This window comes from Salvia splendens, chromosome 15 (genome assembly GCF_004379255.2).
Source record: "Salvia splendens isolate huo1 chromosome 15, SspV2, whole genome shotgun sequence".
NCBI classification, from domain to species: Eukaryota; Viridiplantae; Streptophyta; class Magnoliopsida; order Lamiales; family Lamiaceae; genus Salvia; species Salvia splendens.
The window spans coordinates 2,311,739-2,334,904 of NC_056046.1; the positions used below are offsets into that span (position 1 = coordinate 2,311,739).

A 23,166-nucleotide genomic window follows, 5' to 3' on the forward strand; every position below is an offset into this window, starting at 1 on the left:
AGGGTCAAATCGTTGTTTGACCGCCAATAGAAAATCATCCCAACCCTTGCCGGAATTATTATCCATCAGTATGCCAACCAATCTGACGCCGGGTAATCAAACAAGTAGTGTATAAGATAGAGGCGATCGTCTAGCGGTGTGTAGTGGTAGTTATAGTACTCTTGGATCTTACAGATCCAATCTCGGGCGTTCTCTCCATCGAAACGTGGTGGTTCGAGATGGATCCAGGGTAGGGATTCGGGCTTGACACCCATGGGTGCTTTCGTGACCGACGGCGGCAACGACCAACCTTGCGTAGGCGTCGCGACTGGGTCAGGTGGCTCTTTCACTCGCGCCCCGGTGACAGCGGCTATGAGCTTGGCGAGGCTTTCCTCAATTCTTTTGTGAACAGAATCTTGTCGTCGTGCAAAAGAATCGTGCTCGAATTCTGTCGCCATCGGACGTGTGGGTGATTAAGATTTGAGAGAAAGTGGCGTGAAACCTTTGCGAAAATTTGAGAAGATTTTGGAGGTTAATGGTTTGTAGTGGGAGAAGAGTAAATCAATGGAAGCACCAGTTGATAGACCCTTGATCTATCGGACTAGAGCACAACGATTTGTAGTGAAACGAAGAACACGAAGAACAAGATAAACCCTAGTTGAGGTGCTAGGGGGCGATTTCCGCCAGAACCGGGAATGAGAATAAGTTTATACTGTATTTCTCAATGAATGAAAATACTATAAAATTCTATAATTTATAGAATTCTACCTAAAAGATATCTTGCTAATCAAGCATGACAATTAAATAAAAGTTCACAAAAGATTTAGAAAATAAATAAAGATAACTAACTAAAATAAAAGATATGTTGGATCAAGAATATATATTGGAGAGGATCTTCTGCAATATTTGCTAAATCGAGGACCTTATCACTTTGATTATTAACTTGCATTGAGACTCAATTTGTTGAGTTCATTTTTACCGGTTCAGTCATTCTCATACCTTTCTGCATCAAGATCATGCTCTGATATTTCGTTGTGTTCCATTAGTGTATATAATGCGCCAATTGTACAGTGGTGCCAAAGTTCAGAATGGTTAGTCAATATGATGATTAAAAATAATACTAATGAAATAATTGTATACTAATAATGTGGTTGAATGGTTAGACTAATCTTTGATTAATGATTGGTTGTTTAGACTTTAAACAGCTGTTAAATACGGCCTAATGGGATTAAGCCATCGGCGAAAGCGACTTCGGACATATCTTCAATTTTGCTAGATCATTACTGAATTTGAATCAAGAAAGAGAAACTGATCAAATCCATCAATTGGAAGAAGACAAAACCACCGCCGCCATGAAAAGGGTTTATCTAATAATCAACTGCATCATCCTGGCCGTGGGCAGCTGCGGCGGCCCTCTCTTAATGCGCCTTTACTTCCTCCGCGGCGGCAAGCGCATCTGGTTCTCCAGCTGGCTCCAGACCGGCGGCTGGCCCATAACCCTCATCCCCCTCCTCGTGTCCTACACGCGCCGCCGCAGAACCGGCGATCGCGCCATCGTCCTCATGCGGCCGCGCGTGTTCTTCGCGGCGGCGGCGCTCGGGGCGGTGACGGGGCTCGACGACTACATGTACGCGAACGGCGTGGCAAGGCTCCCCGTGTCGACGTCGTCGCTGATCCTCGCCACGCAGCTGGCGTTCACGGCGGCGTTCGCGTTCGTGCTGGTGAGGCAGCGGTTCACGGCGTACTCGGTGAACGCGGTGGTGCAACTGACGCTGGGGGCGGTGGTGCTCGGCCTCCACACGGATGGGGACCGGCCGGAGGGGGAGACGAATAGGGAGTATCTGATTGGGTTTTTTCTGACGCTGATTGCGGCGGCGCTGTACGGACTGATTCTGCCGGCGATTGAGCTGACGTACAAGCGGGCGATGCAGCCGCTGACGTTCACCCTCGCTTTGGAGATTCAGTTAGTTTTGTGTTTCTTTGCCACTGCGTTTTGTACCGTCGGAATGATCGTCAACAACGATTTCCAGGTAAATTTGCACATGCTCTGTATTTGTCTCGTCGAAAAACGATACTCCCTCCGGTCCCCATTAAACGTCATAGTTGACCGGTGCGAATTTTAAAAAAATTGTTTGACTTTAGGAAGGAAAGTGTTTGAAAAAAGTATGTGGAATGTGGTCCCCACTTTTATATACTCTATATGTGAGTAGAATAAGTTAGTGGAATGTGGGGTCAATTTCTAAAATTAGTAAAAGTGAAATGATACATTTATTGAGGACTGTCTAAATAAAGAAATGAGACTGGGGCAGTGCTGTTAAGATATTGACAAATACAAAGACATACTCATGCTCGAGCCAAAAGTGTAATCGTGGGTTGTTGGCAATTGAAACTAAACACTTCCATGTATGTTAGTGTAAAAGAAAATTGATCAGCCATTGTTTTTAGGATAGAACCGCGTGAATTTCAAATTTTCAATCATGAAGAGCATGGATAATTATGTTTAGATATTTGATAAATGGTGGTTTTGTGTTTTGTTTGGTAGGCAATTCCAAGAGAAGCGAAAGAATACGAACTGGGGGAGACAAGATACTACGTTGTTGTGTTCTGCAGCGCAATAGTTTTGCAAGGCGTTTTCTTGGGTGCAATAGGAGTCATCTATTACTCATCTTCGCTTTTTTCAGGCATCGTCATCTCAATTATGCTTCCCGTCACTGAATTATTGGCTGTCATTTTCTTTCACGAGAGATTCCAAGCTGAAAAGGGTATCTCTCTCTTTCTCTCGATTTGGGGTTTTATCTCCTATTTCTATGGTGATTTCAAACACAATACAGACACGAACACAAACGAAAATTATGTATACCTTGATCAATGTTTTTCTTGATCATTACAATATTATGTATGTATATGGGTTTGCCCACCTTTTTTGTTAGGATTTTTTTTCTTTATTTTTGTACTCATGCTATTTAGTACGGTGATGGGGTACGAACTAAACAACTAAACCCTAATGGCGAGCCCAATAGCAGTGACGGCCCATTAGCCCAAAACCCAAGAAAGAGTATCAGTTCGGCACAACCAAAGAGTTCAGTTCGGTTCGGCACAACCAAAGAGTTCGGTCGCAGCCTACAGCTCGGTAAAAGCCAACCAATCAAGCTCTACTCTCAGATCGGCAAAAGAACCAATCAAGCTCTACTCTCAGATCGGCCAAAGCTGATCGGCAAAGTTCAGCAGTTCGGTCTCAGTATTCGACCGAACAAGGAGATAGTGGACCCATGCAGGACCTCCACGACCTCCACTACACCCACGATCTATTTAGTGGTATGAAGCAGTTGTCAACCTGCAAGCCACGATCTTGGATAGTGGACCCATGCAGGACCTTCACGACCTCCACCACACCCACGATCTATTTAGTGGTATGAAGCAGTTGTCAACCTGGAAGCCACGATCTTGGTTCACATGTATAAATAGAACTTAGATCAGATAGACAAGGGAGCTCTCTAGATATCGAATCTCAGATAGCAAGTCAGTATTGTAAGCTGTAATCCAGATCAAGCAATACAAATTTGCCCTCCTTTCTTCCCGTGGACGTAGATTTACCTCAGTAAATCGAACCACGTAACTTTCTGTGTCGTGATCTATATTTATTACCTGCATTTATTACCATCAAAAATTCGCCCAATCATCACTGGCGCCGTCTGTGGGAACCAGAGAACCAAATCTGTGATAAAAGCGAGTTTTTGATCCTCTTCCACCAAAAAAATGCATACCAGATCACATAATACCCGTGCTTCCGTCCGTGATAACCATGAGGAAGCTAGTCCAGCCCGTAAGTCTGGAAAACAGCCTCGTGAGAAATCTGTCTCCAGTTCTCACGGTGAAGGAACAAGCCACTCCAGAAGTCGTCGCACCGAGTCTTCCCAGCAGCCCGATTTGAACGAGGCTGTCAAGTTGTTTTTGGCCGAGAAGCAGGATGAATTCTTAACATTCCTGCAAACAGGCCAAAAGCCGGAGACGAAAACGGCGGATTCTCCCTCTCCATCCAGACATGAAAGTCACTACCGCAGTAGTGTCGCATCTCCCCGGAGAAAGAATCCTCACCACCGACATGTTCCTCTTCCTCCTCGTTACCGGAACCACAGGAGAACTCCATCTCCACCATACCGAAGAGATGTCGGGTTCGCCATGTATGGAGCGCTGAAGACTCCATTCTCGGATGATATCACCCGAACTCCGTTGCCGCAGAATTACCGAACTCCGTCAATGACTTATGACGGGTTAGTGGATCCTCATGATTTCTTGGGACGCTATCAGTATAATATGGCGAACCAAGGTCTCAATGAGGTTCACATGTGTAAGCTGTTTCCCGAGCTGCTCATCGGGAACGCAAGGAGGTGGTTTGATAGCCTCCCTCAAGGCAGCATTAGATCTTACAGAGATCTAATGGATACTTTTCATAGGAGATTCTTCCAGAAAGCGGAAGCCCGAATCACTTCGGCTCAGCTGCTTTCCATTCGTCAAGGTCGCGATGAAAAAATTAGCGACTTCATGACGAGGTTCCACAAGGAATGCCTACAAGTAGATGATCTCAATGATCTACTTGTCATTTCGGCATTCCAAAATGGAATACTGCCAGGAGCTCTCTACAGGAAGCTCGTTGAATGCAGTCCGCAAACAGCTCAAGAGATGTGGGACATTGCGGACCAGTTTTCTCGTGCCGATGAGGCAGACCGTCGAAAACGGTCTTTAGACAGCTCATCTAGAGGAGACAAAAAGAAGCCCGATCATAGCGATCAGAGGCTTCCTCGCCGAACTCCTTTTGAAAGAATTCAAAGGGCACCGGTACAAGGCAGATTGGGACCACGTCTCGATCTTGAGAAACCGCCCGCTCAGTTCGTACCATTGAACAAGTCGAGAGCGGAAATTTTCGAACTGCATTCCGATATGTTCGAAAAGCCAAAGCGGATGACGAAATCGGCCGCGCGCCGAAGTCAGGATAATTATTGCTCCTTCCATCAAGACCACGGTCACGATACCGAGGAGTGCCGACATTTGGCTGCAGGTATTGATGTTCTTGTGAAAGCAGGGACGTTAAAAAAATACCAAAGCAAGCAGCCGAAAAAGAGCAAGAAGCAGAGAGGTGCGAACTGCGCTCCTCAGGATCCGAAAAGGCAACAAGATCCCGAAGACGATGACGAGCCGCAATATGATGGAGTAATCCAGACTATTGACGCTCTCCCAGCCGGGAAGACTAAATCGTCCCTGAAGTCAGAGCGCAGAGGCTTCAATCGAGAGGAGCCAACGCATAAAAGGCTGAAGCAGGACGAAGTGATTACATTTTCAGATGCCGATCCCGTCCCGGCCATCTCTCCTCATCAAGACGCCATTGTCATTCAAGCCGGAGTGGCAAACAAACTGATCCACAGAGTGTTCGTGGATACAGGAACGTCAGTTAGCATTCTTTTTAAAGAATGTTTCGATAAACTGGAAGTGGATCCAGCTCGGCTCAGTCCGGCTCCGCTTCCTCTGAAAAGTTTCGCCCAGGAGGACACCCGCCCTGAAGGTATTATCAGCATTCCGATTACGGTGGGAAGAGCGCCTACAAGCTCCAGTACGATGATCGAATTCTTTGTGGTAAAAGCTCGGTCCCCGTACAACATTATACTGGGAAGAGACTGGCTCAACACAGTTCGGGCCATTTGCTCTACTTATCACCTCACCATCAAGATCCCCACTAAAGGAGGGATAGCGGTCATCCGAGGTGATCAAAAGAGAGCAAAAGAGTGTTTGCAGATTGCGCTTAAAAGTGCCGAGCAATCAGATCGGCACCATCAAGCATAGCAATCACAGCAGCCGGAGTCAGAGGCAGGCGAAATGACCGAAGTCACACCGGAGCCGAACTCGATGGAAGTTCGGTTATATGAAGATGATCCATCCAGAACGGTGAAGATCGGTTTCGCGGGAACACCTCTACTCCGGGAAAAGACCATCCAGCTCCTCAAAGAGTACAAATGCGTCTTTGCGTGGTCGCCGTTGGACATGACCGGAGTGCCCCCCGAGGTAATTACACATCGGTTAAATATTGATCCTTCAGTCCGGCCTATAAAACAGAAGCAAAGACTCTTTGCGGCTGAAAGAAGTCAAGTCATCCATGACGAAGTCCGCCAATTACTGAAAGCGGATGTGTTATTTGAAGTGAAATATCCTTCTTGGGTGGCCAACCCTGTGATGATCAAGAAAAAAGAGGGAGGATGGCGGATGTGCATAGATTTTACCGATCTAAACAAGCACTGTCCTAAAGATTGCTATCCCCTTCCGAACATAGATAAAAAATTAGAAGCTTTGATAGGCTTCGAAATTTTTTGTTTTCTTGATTTATACAAAGGATATCACCAAGTTCTAATGGATGAGAGTGATGCTTCAAAAACGGCTTTCATTACTGACTTCGGCATTTTTGCTTACAAAAAGATGCCATTCGGTTTAAAGAATGCCGGAGCCACATATCAAAGGATGGTTGACAAGCTATTTCGGCACCTAATCGGAAAAGAGGTTGAAGTGTATGTTGACGACATAGTCGTTAAAAGCAGAAGCACTTCGGAGTACGAAGACAATCTCAAGTCCACTCTCGACGTGCTCCGAAAAGCCAACCTCAAACTCAATCCCCAAAAATGTACCTTTTTGGTAGATTCGGGAAAGTTTCTAGGTTGTTGGGTTTCAAAGGAAGGACTCGAGGCAAATCCGCTAAAAGTTCAAGTTGTTCAGAACATGGCGATGCCGAAGTCCATACATGATGTGCAAAGGCTAACTGGATGTCTAGCCGCACTGAATAGATTCCTTTCCCAAGCAGCCGAAAAGCAACTGCCGTTCTTCAAAGTGTTGAAAAAGGCACCAAAGTTTGAGTGGGGAGCCGAGCAGAAAAAGGCTTTTGACGAGCTCAAAAGTTATTTAGCCAAGCTTCCAATTCTCTCTGCTCCAACCGATGCCGAAGTGATATTCTTATACTTAGCGGCATCAGATCAAACCATTAGCGCGGTGCTTGTACGAGAAGAAGGCCTAAAGCAGCTTCCCATCTACTTTACAAGCCGAGCATTAAGAGGTCCAGAAACAAGGTATCAACCTCTGGAAAAAATTGCTCTGGCGTTAGTAAATGCAGCAAGGAGACTGCGGCCATACTTCTATGCTCACAAGGTATGCGTCTTAACCGATCTGCCACTTCGGCAAGTTTTGACCAAGCCAGAAGCATCAGACAGAATCGCCAAATGGGCCATAGAGTTGGGAGAACACTCAATCGAATACCTACCTCGGAAAGCCATCAAGGGACAAGCCTTGGCAGATTTTCTTACAGAGGCAAAGTTCGATCAAGTAATCCCTGTCATTGCCGAACAGAAAAATTCTGCCAATACCGAACTAGCACAGCCCCTGGAATCCGAAGAAGAGCCGCCGGATTGCTGGAGCGGATTCGTAGATGGAGCTTCGAATAAAACGGGAAGTGGAGCTGGTATTCTACTTATCGCTCCCGACGGACATGAGGTAACTTATTCACTTCGGTTCTTATTCCCAACTACTAATAACGAAGCCGAATACGAAGCCCTCCTTGCCGGACTTCACTTAGCGCAAAGTCTATTTGTCAAATCTCTCAAAATCCATTGTGATTCACAAGTCATAGTGAATCACATGTTGGGTACAAGTGAAGCCCGAGATGAGAGGATGAAAAAATACTTGGACAAAGCGCAAAACATTAGCCGAAGTTTCTCTTATTTTCGGATAATCCGCATTCCCAGAGCGGAAAACAGCCGAGCAGATACTTTAAGTAAGTTGGCCTCATATCCGAGCTCAAAGGTGGAGGAATTACTACACCGAAGCATTGATGAAGCTGAGGTACATTCAGTAACCAGCTCGCCGAACTGGATGACGCCGATCTTACAGTATCTAGATCAAGGACAACTGCCCGAGGATAAGAGAGAAGCTCGGAAAATCACATGCCGAGCACTTCGGTATGAACTTCATGAAGGAGTCCTATACAGAAAGTCCTACCTTCAACCGTTATTGCGATGTGTAGGACCAGAAGAGACGGACTACATCCTTAGAGAAGTTCATGAAGGATCTTGCGGTAGCCACATCGGAGCTAGAGCTCTAGCTAAAAAAGTTCTGAGATGGGGATATTATTGGCCAACTTTGGTACAAGAAGCAGTGCAGCTCGTCAAGACATGTACGAAGTGCCAAATCCATGCAAATATCCCAAGGATGCCGCAGACCGATCTATGTGCTATGCAAAGCCCTTGGCCTTTTATGCAATGGGGCATAGACATAGTAGGACCACTACCACAAGCTCCTCGGCAAATGAAATTCCTTATCGTTGCCGTGGATTACTTCACGAAGTGGGTGGAGGCTGAACCATTAGCTACGATAACGAGCTCGAAGGCATTGGATTTTGTCTGGAAGAACATAGTTTGCCGATTTGGCATACCCCATATCCTCATTTCGGATAATGGGACTCAGTTCACCGACAAGACATTCAAGAATTGGTGCCAAGAGCTGAATATTCAACAGCGGTTCACTTCGGTCTCTCACCCACAAGCAAACGGACAAACGGAAGTAACAAACCGTATTCTGGTGAAAGGGTTAAAAGCTCGGTTAGAACAAGCCAAAGGACAATGGGTAGAAAATCTTCCTCAAGTCCTATGGTCTTACCGAACTACACCAAAAACCTCAAACGGTGAAACTCCGTACAGTCTGGTGTACGGCACTGAAGCCGTGATTCCGGTTGAGATCGGCATACCCAGTCCCCGAACTCTTAATTTCTCAGCAGAACTGAATGAGGACGGACTGAGAGCCGAACTAGATCTTGCCGAAGAAAGAAGAGAATTGGCCTGCATAAAAGCAGCCAAGTACAAGGAGCAAGTAGCCCGGTATTATAACCAAAGGGTGAAAAAGCTGCAATTTCAAGTGGGAGATCTCGTCTTGAGAAACAATGAAGTAAGCCGAGCAGAAAAGCTGGGAAAACTCGAACCCACATGGGAAGGTCCATATCGGGTGTCAGAAGTCCTCGGCAAAGGGTCTTATAAATTGACTCACATGTCAGGAGAACAAGTACCCCGAACATGGCACATTTCCAACCTCAAGAAGTTCCATTTGTAAGAGACAGTCCGGTCAGTCAGTCTTGTGTCTAGTTCGGTCCTAGGGGTATGTGCTTTCTTTGTTTTTTACTTGTTTTTCATGCTTGTCGTTTTATAAAAGTTTAAAACCTTTTTCGTCTTTTTTATTTTGTCTTTATGTGCGTTGTCTCTCTATGTGCGTGTCGTCTCTTACAAATGTTACTGAGGTATCTTGTTCTTTAAAGGCTGATCCCCTTTTTAGAACATGTATTAAAGACAATTGTGAGTCCAAGCTTCTCAGGAAGATACAAGACTCCACAATTCAGCTTAAGAAATAAGCAGTTCGTCTAAAACGAACTGCAAAAAGGGAAAGTCCGATCCGAGCGATAAAACTCGCCAAATTAGGACAAAGGGAAAGTCCGATCCGAGCGATAAAACTCGCCAAATTAGGACAAAGGGAAAGTCCGATCCGAGCGATAAAACTCGCCAAATTAGGACAAAGGGAAAGTCCGATCCGAGCGATAAAACTCGCCAAATTAGGACACAAACCAAGTCCGGTCAAAGAAGTTTACTTCATAAGACCAAAGACGAGTCCGGTCAAAGAAGTTTACTTCATAAGACCAAAGACGAGTCCGGTCAAAGAAGTTCACTTCATAAGACCAAAGACGAGTCCGGTCAAAGAAGTTTACTTCATAAGACCGAGGACGAGTCCGGTCAAAGAAGTTTACTTCATAAGACCGAGGACGAGTACAATAAATGAAATAAAAAATCGCTGAACTGTAAGTACGCAGTGATAGAAGCGAAATGAAAAAAATTTTCACTTATTAAGTCTTGTTCGGCATACAACTCCGCTGCCCTACGAGAGGGCGTTACGCTATTACAAAGGACTATTCTACTGTCCACGGTTGCTAAAGTTGAGCCACCTATCCGAAAAATCCTCATGATGCTGAGTTCGGGCGTTCCGAGCAGTTGAAGAATAAGTAGGTGGACGAGCTGCTCTGATCGATCTACCGCCTCTTCCCTGAGTCCGGGAAGTTCTGGCACCTCGGCGGCGAAGAGTCTCTTCACGAAGCATTTGTTGATCTTGCTCACTCATAATCACAGCTCCTCTACGAACTTCAGTCCGTCCTTGTCTTGACGTTTCCGGTTGCTCCTGAGTCCGTTCTCGTCTTGACGTTTCCGGTTGCTCCTGAGTTCGTTGCTGATTTGGAGTAGGATTTTGAGCAAGTGGATCAGAGGTTTGAGCTGGAGTGTGAGCATCTGTTGGCGGGAAATGCCTAAGGAATCTCTCGATTGAAGGACGCCGGGAAAGAATGATGTCGTACCGAGAAGCCCAGCGCCGCAATGATTTCACAACTTGTTGGCAAGCCGAGCTCTCCAGCGCATTGTTCCTCCGGAGTACATGAAGCTCCTCCCACAGTTCATCAACTTGATTCTGAACTTCAGATATGCTCATTCCCCCGCGTCCGCAGATGAAATCCTCATATGCAGTCCTCTCAGCGACGACAATATCCAGCTCGGCCTCCAGATCCTTCCTTATGGACTCTAAGTCCTTATTGTCGGACTCCAGCTCCACTGAACGAGCCAAGAGTTCGTCATACTTCATCTGGTCCTCTATGGCTTTTTTCTCAGCTTCGTTTAAAGCCGAAGAGTATAGCCGCTTCCAGTGAAGTACCTCCAGCTCCTTAGAGTTAAAGAATACAAAGCAGCTAGGTCAGTTCGGCATTTCAGCTTACCGAGCAGGCAGTAAACCACAACAGGAGTAAAAGAGGTCAAGAAAAGCTATACGAAGACACGAGTGTAGAAAGAAAATTTTTTCATTCATAAGAAAAAATTTTTTTACACAAGGAGGGCTTCAAGGCCATTTTACAAGAAGGAAGAAAGAAACTAAACTAAGAGAAGGGAGACGAAATCATACTCCGCCAGTTTCATCTCCGGCTCCCCTCCGGGTTTCAGCTTCTCCCTCCTTGTCCACCTCGGCTTCAGCCTCAGCCTCCCTACTCCCCCCAGCCTGCTCGGCGCCTCCATAGCCGAACTGTTGCACCTCCTGCTCGGCCTGCCCGTCGCCGGTCTGCCGATCCGGCTGCTCGGTCTCCTTGCCGGCCTCGTTTTCCTGCTCACCCTCTCCTTGGAAAATTGGAGCGGGTGAAACAGGTCCCAAGGAGGCAAAGATGGCCTCCATGTTCTCGTCCCGGTCAGCTCGGCAATTACGGACTCGGTCAGCAGAAAGCAGGACCGAGGAAGACGCGAGCTTGTCAAGGAGCGGCAGACTCTGGAGACGAGCTGCAATTTCTCGGCCATACAGCGGCAGGACGACTTCGGGTCCCTGCTCAGCATTATCAGTCATCAGTTTCAGCAGATCACCGACAAAGGCCGAAAATTGATTGCTCAAAAAGAGTTTCTCCGCGAAAGCACGGAGAGCCTCCCCTTGGGCAACCACGGCAGCAGCCTCCCTCTGTTTCGACTGCTCTCTCTGGATAATGAGCTCGTTTTTTGCCCGCTGTGCCTCATCCTGAGCCGAGATCCTAGCAGCCCTTGCCTTCTCAAAGTCTGCCCTAGCCTGTTCGGCCTGGTGACGAGCAGCAGTCAACTTCCTCTGCATCTCAGCATAGTCGCTGGACGCTTTAGAGAGTTCAACTGCGACGAGCTTGCTGAGCATATCGTTCCTCTGAAAATAGAAAAAGGAAAAAGTCAACCGAGGGGCCACAAAAAATACAGGAAAAAAGCAAGGCCAGAAAATCAAGAAGAGAATTCACCTCGGCGAAGTCCGTGGGCCATAAAAAGGGCTCACAGATATGTTCCGAAGGAGGCGCCAAGACCACGTCTTTCTCTGGCGCTCTTGGGGGCTTCTGAAGCTTCGCCTTCCTATTTGCCGAAGTCGACTCCGGCTTCTTTGGATCCGAAGAGGTCTTTTTGCCTCTTCGGATTCTTCTCGGCATCAGACGCCGAGCTGGTGGTATTCGGCCTCTCCGGTTCCTTAGATTCGGAGGATTTGCGACCGAGCTTGTTTAGCAAGTTCACTGCCAAAAAGCAAGAAAACAAGGTTAGTTTTCGTCGTCAAGGTAGTAATGCATAAAAAAGAAATTCTCACCCTCAGTCTCGTCGTCCGAAGACGAGGAGTCTAACACGAAGTCGCCCTTGACGAGCTCAGACTCCAAGTACTGCGTCCTAATCATAGGAATCTTATTGAGCTCGCCCTCGAGCTCGTTCAACGGTTCTAACCGAGGATGAGGAATTACGGACTTCGGCCCTCTCCAGGGAAAGCCCGGAGCCGCTGTCCTATTGTAAAAAAAGAAGCGATTTTGCCATTTCGGCCATTTGGTTTTACAAAAGGCTCTAAAGGGCTGTAAAGGGATCAAGTAAAACCAAGATCCCTTCCTCTTAAACTGGAAGAAATTAAGGATTGCCCTCAAAGACAGATCCTTATCTAGCCTACGCAGTTCGGCAGCAAAGGCCGATAAGTGCCTCCAAGAATTCGGAGTCACCTGACCTAAAGGGAGTTGGAAAAAATCAAGAAGCTCTACAAAAGGTGGGGGAAGAGGGAAACGAAGCCCGCATTCTAAGCAGGCTTCGTAAACGGTGGCATAACCCTCCGGCGGCGAGTTAGCCCTATGATCGTCGTCGGGAATCACCACCTTCCCCCCGGGAAGAAGATATTTTCCGTGTAGGGATATCACAGTGTCCTTACTCAAGATGCTGTGAAAGTATTCTACGGTCTTCTCCCCGGACTCTTTCCGGCTAGAAGATCTCTTACCCCCTTTCCTACCGCTACCTGATTCAGAAGAAGAAGAAGAAGACATGATTCTTACTCTTTGAAAGTCTGAAGAAGTTCTGAAGAAATTCTTGAAGGAGCGGAAGGAAATTTTGCGCAAAAGAGAGAGAATGCAGAAGAAACAATAGCAAAAGTGTTCCAATGATGGAAAATGGTAATATTTATCAGATTCACAGAGGCATTTCAAATCCGTAGCGCCGTTTCAAATCCCCCTTTTTCTGGATTCGACGGCCGGATTCGCTATCGCATTTAATGCAGACACGCGCATGGCACGTCCCCTGACGTCAGCCTCCCCCTTACACTCATCCAAAATGCCGAAGTGATTCACTTCGCTTTTCGGGGGGGGGGTAGTGATGGGGTACGAACTAAACAACTAAACCCTAATGGCGAGCCCAATAGCAGTGACGGCCCATTAGCCCAAAACCCAAGAAAGAGTATCAGTTCGGCACAACCAAAGAGTTCAGTTCGGTTCGGCACAACCAAAGAGTTCGGTCGCAGCCTACAGCTCGGTAAAAGCCAACCAATCAAGCTCTACTCTCAGATCGGCAAAAGAACCAATCAAGCTCTACTCTCAGATCGGCCAAAGCTGATCGGAAAAGTTCAGCAGTTCGGTCTCAGTATTCGACCGAACAAGGAGATAGTGGACCCATGCAGGACCTCCACGACCTCCACTACACCCACGATCTATTTAGTGGTATGAAGCAGTTGTCAACCTGCAAGCCACGATCTTGGATAGTGGACCCATGCAGGACCTCCACGACCTCCACCACACCCACGATCTATTTAGTGGTATGAAGCAGTTGTCAACCTGGAAGCCACGATCTTGGTTCACATGTATAAATAGAACTTAGATCAGATAGACAAGGGAGCTCTCTAGATATCGAATCTCAGATAGCAAGTCAGTATTGTAAGCTGTAATCCAGATCAAGCAATACAAATTTGCCCTCCTTTCTTCCCGTGGACGTAGATTTACCTCAGTAAATCGAACCACGTAACTTTCTGTGTCGTGATCTATATTTATTACCTGCATTTATTACCATCAAAAATTCGCCCAATCATCATACGGCTATATATCATATTGAAACATCATTTGCTTTTCACATTTTTTGGAATGTAGAGAGAATTTCTCACGACTCGAAAATAGTCCTTGGTTGCGACCAAGATTTGGACCTTTCAAGCACACTCCTATCATCAATTGTTGGCCGAATACTGCTCTGGGTTCATGGATTTGGGCCTTTTGGTTCGACATAGATAATTGTTTCAATTGTTAATATCTATTCTTTAGGGACGGAGGGAGCATTATTAAGAAAAGTGCGTTGAAAAAAGTTAGTACTCCGTCCATCCCTTTTAAGATGACACATTTTCATTTTTAGTATGTCCCATATAAAATGACACAATTTTATTTTTGAAAACTTTATATCTTCAATTAACACACCTAACCATTTTTTCTCATTCCAATTAAAATATTTATCTCTCATATTTACTCTCACATTTTCTATCTCTTATTAAACACATTAACTAACTCCTGCAATGTCGACAAAAAAATGTGTCAACTTAGCTAAGATAGAAGGATTAGTATATATGTCTCACTTGTATATACTCCCTCCGTCCCATAGAAATGGGCCATTTGAGGTTGATATGAGTTTTAATGTGTAATTGGTAAAGTAAGAGAGAAGGAGAAAAAGTAGTTGAAATTGTGTAGTGGGCGTCGGCAGTCGGGGCCGCGACCGACCTCGAAGACTACATGTACGCCTAAGGCGTGTCGCGGCTCCCCGTGTCGACGTCGTCGCAGATCCTCGCCACGCAGCTGGCGTTCACGGCGGTGCTCGCGTTCGTGCTGGTGAGGCAGCGCTTCACGGCCTACTCTGTGAACGCGGCGGTGCTGGGGCTCCACACGGACGGCGACCGGCCGGATCGGGAGCATCTGCTGGGGTTTTTTCTGACGCTGATTGCGGCGGCGCTGTACGGACTGATTCTGCCGCTGGTTGAGCTGATGTACAAGCGGATTTGTTGGGGTGGAACTAATAAATAGATGAGAGTTTGAGGACTAAAGTGGAATAAGTAAAATTGAGAGAGTTAAGCGAGCTGATCTCTGCAAAAAAAAAAAAAAGGCAAGCTGATCTCTGCAGCTCGAAGCTTCGGAAAAAAGGAGCAGCTCACACACACATTTTCTCCAGTCAGAAATTGAGAGAGATTCAAGAGGGGAACACTATGTTGGTGAGGTTCGTGTTTGTTCTTACTGTGATTGTAAAGAGCGAATTGTATGTGAGCACGAGTGTTCTAGGTCATCTGGATTGTAGTTCTTGTTGTAATTCACCTTAGGATAGATAACTCATACAGAACTATTCAACAGAGGGGTGCGTTATATTGCTAACTATTTAAGTTGCTAACTCTGTTAAATCATCAATGCGGTGTATTAAAAATGTCAACACAGTTACATTAAAATGTCAACCTATAATATCAACCCATTATATTGAAGTTTAACAAAATTATGTGTTGACATTTTAATGTCATCATGTTGACATTTTTAATACACTGCGTTATTGAGTTAGCCATTATATTGAAGTTCAACAAAATTAGGAAGTCATACATTAGACATAAGCCATTTCATAGATTCAATTGTTGAACATACAATCTTACACCCACACACCCTTAGTGGAACAACCTAAAATGTTTAAATTACATTACAAAGAAAATGACAAACAGGACAAGCAATGAGCTAGCTATTCTTCTGGGACTCATTTCTTGCCACTTTTCTTCAGACCAGAACCGCCAAATGCCCCCTTTTGCTGGGCCTTTGCCTTAAGTTCCTTAAGAGCCTGGCAAGAACATAAAAATTGTGACTATTATCAGTGAGGATCGGAGACAGAATATCGGTCTTGTCCAAGATTATATTGTGTGGATAAGATAGTTTACCTTCTCTTCTTCTTTCTTCTTTTGAATATTAGCCTTGTCAGTCTGCAAAATCAAAATAAAATATGAGAAAAAAAAGGCATCATGTTCATTCCAATATCATTAGTTGACATACTTGCTTTAGGGTATCTTGAAAACAAAAGGTATTACAGCTCATAAACACCATTACATCTACAATTTGGAGTTTCATATGCATCTCTACATCAACAACAAAAAAAACAAGACAACAATGCCAGAAAATTTGTTCCAAGATCAATTTTTCGTGACTATGAAGTTTAATCTCAACAATTTACACCAAACCCAAATATCTAAAAAAATTCAATATAAAAATTCACATCAAACATCACACACACATAATAGAAAATAGAGTTGATCACCACAAATCAAAGAAGAATATTCCAAAATTTAACACAATTGCCTTAACCAACAATACCTCGTCGTACTCTTTCTTTTCAGCCTTAGGTTGCTTCAAAGGCTTGGCTTTTCCTCCTGATGCAGGGCAACAAAAGCAAAAGGCATCATAAAAATCAGCAAAAACATCATTTTGTTCTTTAATAACAATACTGATAATAAAACGATTATGTATATGATCTCATATGCAAGATAATAAAACGATGAACAATTTACCTTGCTTGGTTGACATGATTGGATTGAATTGAATTGGTTAGGGTCTCTCGATCAATATGATGCCCTAACAAAATTACTCAGAATATATTTCAGTATTTGGTTGGTATTCGATTGAATTTATATAGACCCCTAAATTCAGGTGGAATTACAATTTCTCCCTCCAATGTTCCCATTATCGAATATTGGGTGCCATGCAGATGGGAATATTATCTGCCCTCATTTTCCATACCTACTTATTCTCCTCCCTAGTTGTTGAGCATAGAATAGAAAGATTTAATATATCTCCACCAATTAATTACATATTCAGCCAACAGAACTTGTGGGATGGAGGCAGTGCGGCGATCGCACTAGCAATGAATGTTGGACGAAGAAAGAAGTCTACATTCAGTGAACGGAGTCATAAAATTGAAGCAGTGCGGTGGACTCACACACGACAATGGAAGTTGAGCATAGAAGGAAGTGGACCTTTGATTGGGGCGGAGATGACACATGACGACAACTCAGAAAACCAAATTTGATAGAGCTTCACGACCTTCACATACTACTAATAAGGTCGGTCGATCTTCGATCCCACCCGAATCTGTCATTGCAAAAGTTTTTGGACGTATCATTTGTAATTTTTTGTGATGTTAGCATTTGCAACTTCAATATTTTACACACATAGTTATAAAGCACTCAAGTTCATATGACAAATGTAGAATTGAATATTGCAACATGCTCTTTGTTAACCTTGTTCTCTATAACAAAATCAGTTAAATTTTATCCTATGTGAATATTAAGTAGTAGTATAAATTTCAATTTGACCTTTGATTTTCAATGTAACTGGGACCTCTCTCAATAAATCCACTCTCCTATCAATAAAATTAATTTCAAAAGTGTACTAATCTTAACAGAAAATAAAAGGTGATATTAACAAATGCATAAAAAAGAAAAAAATGATAAAGTGCTATTGGCGATACACGTTTATGACTACAATTGTTAAAAGTGGTTAAACATCACCAGACGCCAACACTATTAAAAAATGGTAAGACGGAGCGGAGTGCTGCTAAAGAAGGTCGCCGCCGGAATAAGTTCCAGATTGGCGGAGATTCTCGTCTGCCCTCTCACCAAGCAGCCCTTAAGGATGTGCGACAAAACCAACTCACTCATAAGCGATTCAATCGGCGTGTCTTACCCGATCGTTGATGGGATTCCTCGCCTCGTTCCCTCCGATGGAATAATACTGCACTCCGATCAAGATCTCAATTCCTCCGATCCACCGCAGACTAATTCGAGCTAAGCACTCCTTCAATTACCCATCTATTCATACATACGCTGTGAAAGGGGAATAGAATGGTGATTGCTTTAGTCTGTTGATTTATAGCAGTTTCTCTCTTTTTATTGCAAATGTTGGCATCGCCGCTTTCTGTTTCAACAATTCGTGATGAGGAACGTTTACCCTAAAAAATTGGGGATTTTAATGATTTATTTCTTCAAGTTTTTTTTTTCTTTTTCCAAAGGTTTAGGCATTGCAAATCATATTACTTTTGTGATTAATTAATAAATTTTGTTGAAGCAAGATTGATTCTTGGTTTAACAATGTTGGTCACAATTGGGCTAGCAGCATGCTGGGCCGAATAATTATTTAGTTTGGGCTTTAATGTTTACCTTCATAGTTCCCGAATTATTTTTTTAATAAATAGTAGTAATTGAATAATTTTACACACACACTTATCTTTTTCTCTCTTCACAACCACTTAATTAAAATAAAAAATACTACTACTGATAAATATATTGTTTTTGTCATTTGACTAACCAACTTACAAACTCACATGCTAGCGATAATCACTTGATCAATATTGAGTATTCACAATGTAACAATGTTTGTATGTTACAAATCTATTACACATGTTTATAGGGGTGTGTTAAGGTTCTTCGCAGCTTTTCAGTCCAATGTTCTTTTTAATCACATCCCTTGGATCCTTGAATTGGATGGTTGTGATGATCTGCATTATTTGTCGAAAAATTTGCATTATTAGACGGTGTGCATTATTCAACTGAAAATATGCATTATTACACTATAATGGTGCATTATTAGTCGGTGTGCATTATTCAACTAAAAATCTGCATTATTAAATGACACGTGACATCAATCTAACCGTCGGATGACAAAATCGGGGGGCTGGAATTAAAAAGAACAATAGAACAAAAGATACCACAAGGAAATGAATACATCCCCATGTTTATATACGTATATAGATACAAATTATTAACTCAATACAAAAATCTCAAAATTTAGTTGTGTGGCCACTTGGTCTACAAACCATACCATATTTTGTGTAGGCCTTTGATAGGTGATTATTGCCTACATAATAGTGTAAATAAAGTTTAAAATATCCTTCCCTTTAAATTTTTACTGTGATTGGCTAGACACACAATGTGATAATGTATCCCGACCACTAAATTTTTACTCATACGTTACATGCCGATTGCCAAATGACATGTCCCATAATTTAACAAGAAAAGAAAAATTAATTACCAATGTCTTGACCCCTCAAGCAAGAAATTCCAAAATGAAGTTTGATGTTAAAGAAATGTACTATTTTCTTGGGTAGCAAGACAATGCAAAACCATAAACATGTCGCTTGTGTTTTCCCTCTCCTCTACTAAGCGTGACAACGTCGATATATTCGAGGCCTACGCCCAATGTTTTCTTGTTGTTCAATCGAAATTCAATGCAAAACCACTTGCTACTCATTCTCATTCAATTCCTTCACACACTTCCCATCAAAATATGTGTGTAAACTTCATTAACTCAAGCATTCCACTTTTCTCCATTATTTAACACTACATATATTTCTCAAGTTTTTTTAGCTCATCTCATCAATAACAATGGTAAGTCTCTCATTGTACTTTTGTGTGTGTGTGTGTGTGTGAGGGAAAAATGGGTTTTGAAGTTGGTGTAGTTTTTGCAGCGTTTAACGGCGAGGCTGGCCGGATCGGTGGCGAAAACAGTGGGGTTCTGTTAAGGGTTTTCCCCTTAACCTCGCCAAGCTTAGCCTCGGCGAACCTACTTCTCCGGCGCCCTGCGTCAGGGTCGACGGACAACGAGCGGATCGTGTGCGGGAATCCTCTCCCGTCAGGCGATCAGGCTCGATAACTTGCTTCTCAAGATAACACAAAATATGTGGGCAATTGATAATGTTTTATTTCTTGAAAGTTTATGAACAATTCGCCCTATTTATAGACTAAGGACCCTAGGGTTGATTCGACCTAATCCTACTCTTATCGGGAAAGAATCAACAAAGAAAACCCGACGTAAAATAAATAATAAAACTAATAATTAAAAAACAAAAATAACCGAAAATTAATAAAGGAAATAAACTAAGGCAGAATTCTATTTGGCGACGAAGTCGCCCAACCTCTTCGGTGGTCTAGCGTTCCTTTTTGGTTTTGTCGTCGCAATCGACTCCCCTTCCCTTGGCCTTGCCTCCATATTCTCCGTCGGCCGCGGCTCTGCAGGAGGAGACGGTTCCCTTGGCTGCGGGACCGTATCAACTCCCCCCTCGATAGCAACATCCTTGTCCTCAAGGAGCACATTGGGAAACTTGCGTTTGATCAACTCTAGCGGCTCCCAAGTCGGCGACTCCGACCCGTCGGACCACCGGACGAGCACGTGGTCCTGCGGCCGTCCCCCCAGCCAAAGAACCCTCTTGTCCAGCACCCGTACCGGATAAACCACCGGCCTATCCCCTAAAAATTCCGTGGGCAAGTCACCGCATGCCGCCTTGCCATCTCTGGTTACGAACGGCCGTAACAAGCTAACATGAAATACGTTATGTATTCGACTTCCTTCCGGCAATTTCAACCGATATGCCACCGGCCCCACGCGTTCTAACACCTCAAAAGGACCATAATACCGCCGAGCCAGCTTCGCGGATAAAGGCCGCGCCACCGAGTGCTGTCGGTATGGCTGCAGCTTGAGTAAAACCCTATCGCCCACTCCATATTCCACGTGACGGCGATGCTTATTTGCGGAGTCCCGCATCCGCTGCTGAGCACGCTCTAAATTTCTCCGCAGTTCAACGATTAGCTTGCTACGTTCGATGATTAGGTCGGCCACGGATGGGGGAGTAGCTGCTCCAGGCGCCGCGTAGACTAAGTTCGGCGGGTCTCGGCCATACAGCGCTTTGAACGGGGATACCCCCAGCCCCGCATGGTGGAAGCAGTTGAGGGCCAGCTCCGCCCAAGGCAGGAAGTTGGTCCAGCGCGCCGGTCGATCAGCCGTGAAGGCGCGCAGGTACTGTTCGAGTCCCCGATTCCTCACCTCCGTCTGGCCATCCGACTGCGGATGATAAGCCGTAGTGAAATTCAATTTGGTTCCACTTAGTCGCATGATCTCTTCCCACACCTTGTTCAAGAATACCGAATCCCGATCAGATACTAAAGTTTTGGGAAACCCATGATGTCGGACCACCGTATTGACAAACAAGTGTGCTACCCTCATGGCGTCAAACTTAGTGGGTAGCGGTGCGAAATGCGCGTATTTCGTCAACCTGTCCACCACCACCATTATCACAGTGTACCCACGTGATGGCGGAAGTCCTGTGATGAAATCCATGGACACATCCTCCCAAACCTGTGACGGGATAGGTAAGGGCTGCAACAATCCTGCAGGCTTCTGCGTGGAATACTTCGTGGTTTGACAGACGACACACGACTCCACAAACCGTTTCACCTCCTTCTTCATGTTCGGCCAATAAAAGTCTCTACTCACTCGCCGCAGGGTCCGTTCAAAACCCGGATGCCCTGCTGACGGCGAGCTGTGGTATTCGGTGAGTATCGGTATTCGCGCAGATGAGCGGGAACTCACAAAAATCCGCCGGCTGTAATATACTAGGCCATTCACCCAAGTCAGATGGGGCGGTGCGGCTCCTTCATTGATTGTCTGGGTGATTTCCCTCATTTCCGGGGAGGAGGATGTCTCGCGTCGTAACAGATCGAGCAACTGCGGCACTGGTTGGGTGGCCGCAGTTAGCAGGGCACCGGCGTGTGCGGCCTCGGCAGCCGACTCCCCGTGTTGATTCACGGCACCGTCGGTTGACTCCCTTGCCGACTCATCGCGTCGTGACAAAGCATCTGCCACCCTATTCGAACTACCCGTCTTATACTCGATGGTGAATTTGTAACCCATGAGTTTCCGGACATACAACTGTTGATCCGGGGTCTGGACGACCTGTTGGAGTAATTCCTTTAGGCTCTTTTGATCACTCCTGATGATGAACTCGCGGCCCAGTAGGTATTGCCTCCACTTTTGAACCGCCTCCACAATCGCATATAGCTCCTTGTGATATGTTGACGCTGCTCGACGGCGGGGACCCAGTTTCTTGCTAAAATAAGCAATTGGGTGATTGTTCTGCATAAGCACAGCCCCTATGCCTAGGTCCGAGGCGTCCGTCTCTATGCAAAAGGGGGTGTCGAAATCCGGGAGCTTTAGAACGGGCGCCGTCGTCATGGCCGATTTCAAGTCCTTGAAGCTCGCCTCTGCCTCGGCTGACCATTCGAACCCATCTTTCTTAAGCAACTTCGTCAACGGGGCAGCAACCATTGCATACCCCGCCACAAACCGACGATAGTACCCTGTTAAGCCCAGGAAACCCCGGAGTTGCCTTACGGTCTTTGGTTGTGGCCACGCCGTCATCGCCTTAAGTTTGGCCGGGTCGGCCTTGAGGAGGCCTTCACTTATCAAGTGGCCCAAGTACTCTACCGTGGTGCTGCAGAAGGAGCATTTAGAAAGCTTAACAAAGAAACTGTTACATTGTAGCACCGATAAGACCGCCGCTAAGTGTTCTGCATGGGTTTCCCGCGACGGGCTGTACACCAGTATATCGTCAAAAAAAACGATAACGAATTTCCGTAGCATTGGTTGGAAAATCGCGTTCATAGCCGCCTGAAACGTGGACGGGGCGTTCGTCAATCCGAATGGCATGACCAGAAATTCAAAATGGCCGTCGTGCGTGCGAAAAGCCGTTTTGAATATATCCTTGTCGTTCATTCGAATTTGATGGTACCCAGAACGCAAGTCCAATTTGGTGAATACCCTTGCCTTGCCCAACTCATCAAAGAGCTCGTCCGCCGTTGGAATCGGGAAATGATCGGGAACCGTGGCGTTGTTCAATGCTCGATAATCAATACAAAAACGGAAAGTCCCATCTTTCTTGCGGATTAGAAGAACCGGCGACGAGAAAGGGCTGTTGCTTCTTTGGATAATTCCCTGCTCCAACATTTCCCTGACCTGCCGCTCTATCTCGTTTTTTTGAAAATACGGGTAGCGGTAGGGTCTTACGTTAACGGGCTTTGCCCCTGGCAATAGATGGACACGATGATCGAATGGTCTTGCCGGGGGAAGGCCTTCCGGTAAATTAAACACCTGACGAAACCGTTCAAGTACGGCCGCTACCTCCGGTTGTAGGTTCGGCGGAAATTCCTCGCTCGCGGCCACGGTCAGGGCGGCATCTCCCGCATCTAATAGTAGGACTTCATAGAATTCACACGTCGTGCGAGACGATGACAAGGCTAGCAGAGAATGAAGACTAAGGCGCCTGGGTTGGGGCAGAATCCCCCTCAAGACAACCGTCTTATCTCCATGCACAAATTCGAGCGTCTTCCCCACGAAATCTGCCGTCACTTTCCCTAAGGATTCCAACCAATCCATACCCAAAATAATGTCCGGGCCATGGATAGGTAGAATATGCAGGTCGACCACGAAGACCGTTCCCTGGACCGCCAACCTTGTTTGCTTCGAAA

The 23,166-nt window shown here is 45.3% G+C and overlaps 1 protein-coding gene and 1 long non-coding RNA gene across 2 annotated transcripts; one reads left to right on the forward strand and one right to left on the reverse strand.

Moving 5' to 3' along the window:
• The first annotated feature begins 1,209 nt into the window (after nt 1–1,209).
• LOC121767305 (purine permease 3-like) lies at nt 1,210–2,908 on the forward strand. The gene is made up of 2 exons (XM_042163550.1): nt 1,210–2,009; nt 2,522–2,908. The coding sequence occupies exons 1-2, from the start codon at nt 1,332–1,334 to the stop codon at nt 2,858–2,860; spliced, it is 1,017 nt and encodes a 338-aa protein (XP_042019484.1). The 5' UTR covers nt 1,210–1,331; the 3' UTR covers nt 2,861–2,908.
• Nucleotides 2,909–15,431: 12,523 nt separating this feature from the next.
• Nucleotides 15,432–18,048, reverse strand: LOC121767307. Its single transcript, XR_006043068.1, has 6 exons — nt 17,555–18,048; nt 16,846–16,960; nt 16,381–16,444; nt 16,187–16,242; nt 15,757–15,798; nt 15,432–15,659 (listed from the first exon to the last, which is right to left on the reverse strand). It is a non-coding gene; the product is annotated as an uncharacterized LOC121767307 (long non-coding RNA).
• Between the last annotated feature and the right edge of the window lie 5,118 nt (nt 18,049–23,166).

Bases quoted from the DNA above. Each gene is read 5' to 3' on its own strand.
- LOC121767305 (XM_042163550.1), top strand. From the start codon at position 1,332: ATGAAAAGGGTTTATCTAATAATCAACTGCATCATCCTGGCCGTGGGC. The intron at 2,010-2,521 runs GTAAATTTGCAC...TTTGTTTGGTAG, and splicing joins TCGTCAACAACGATTTCCAG to GCAATTCCAAGAGAAGCGAA.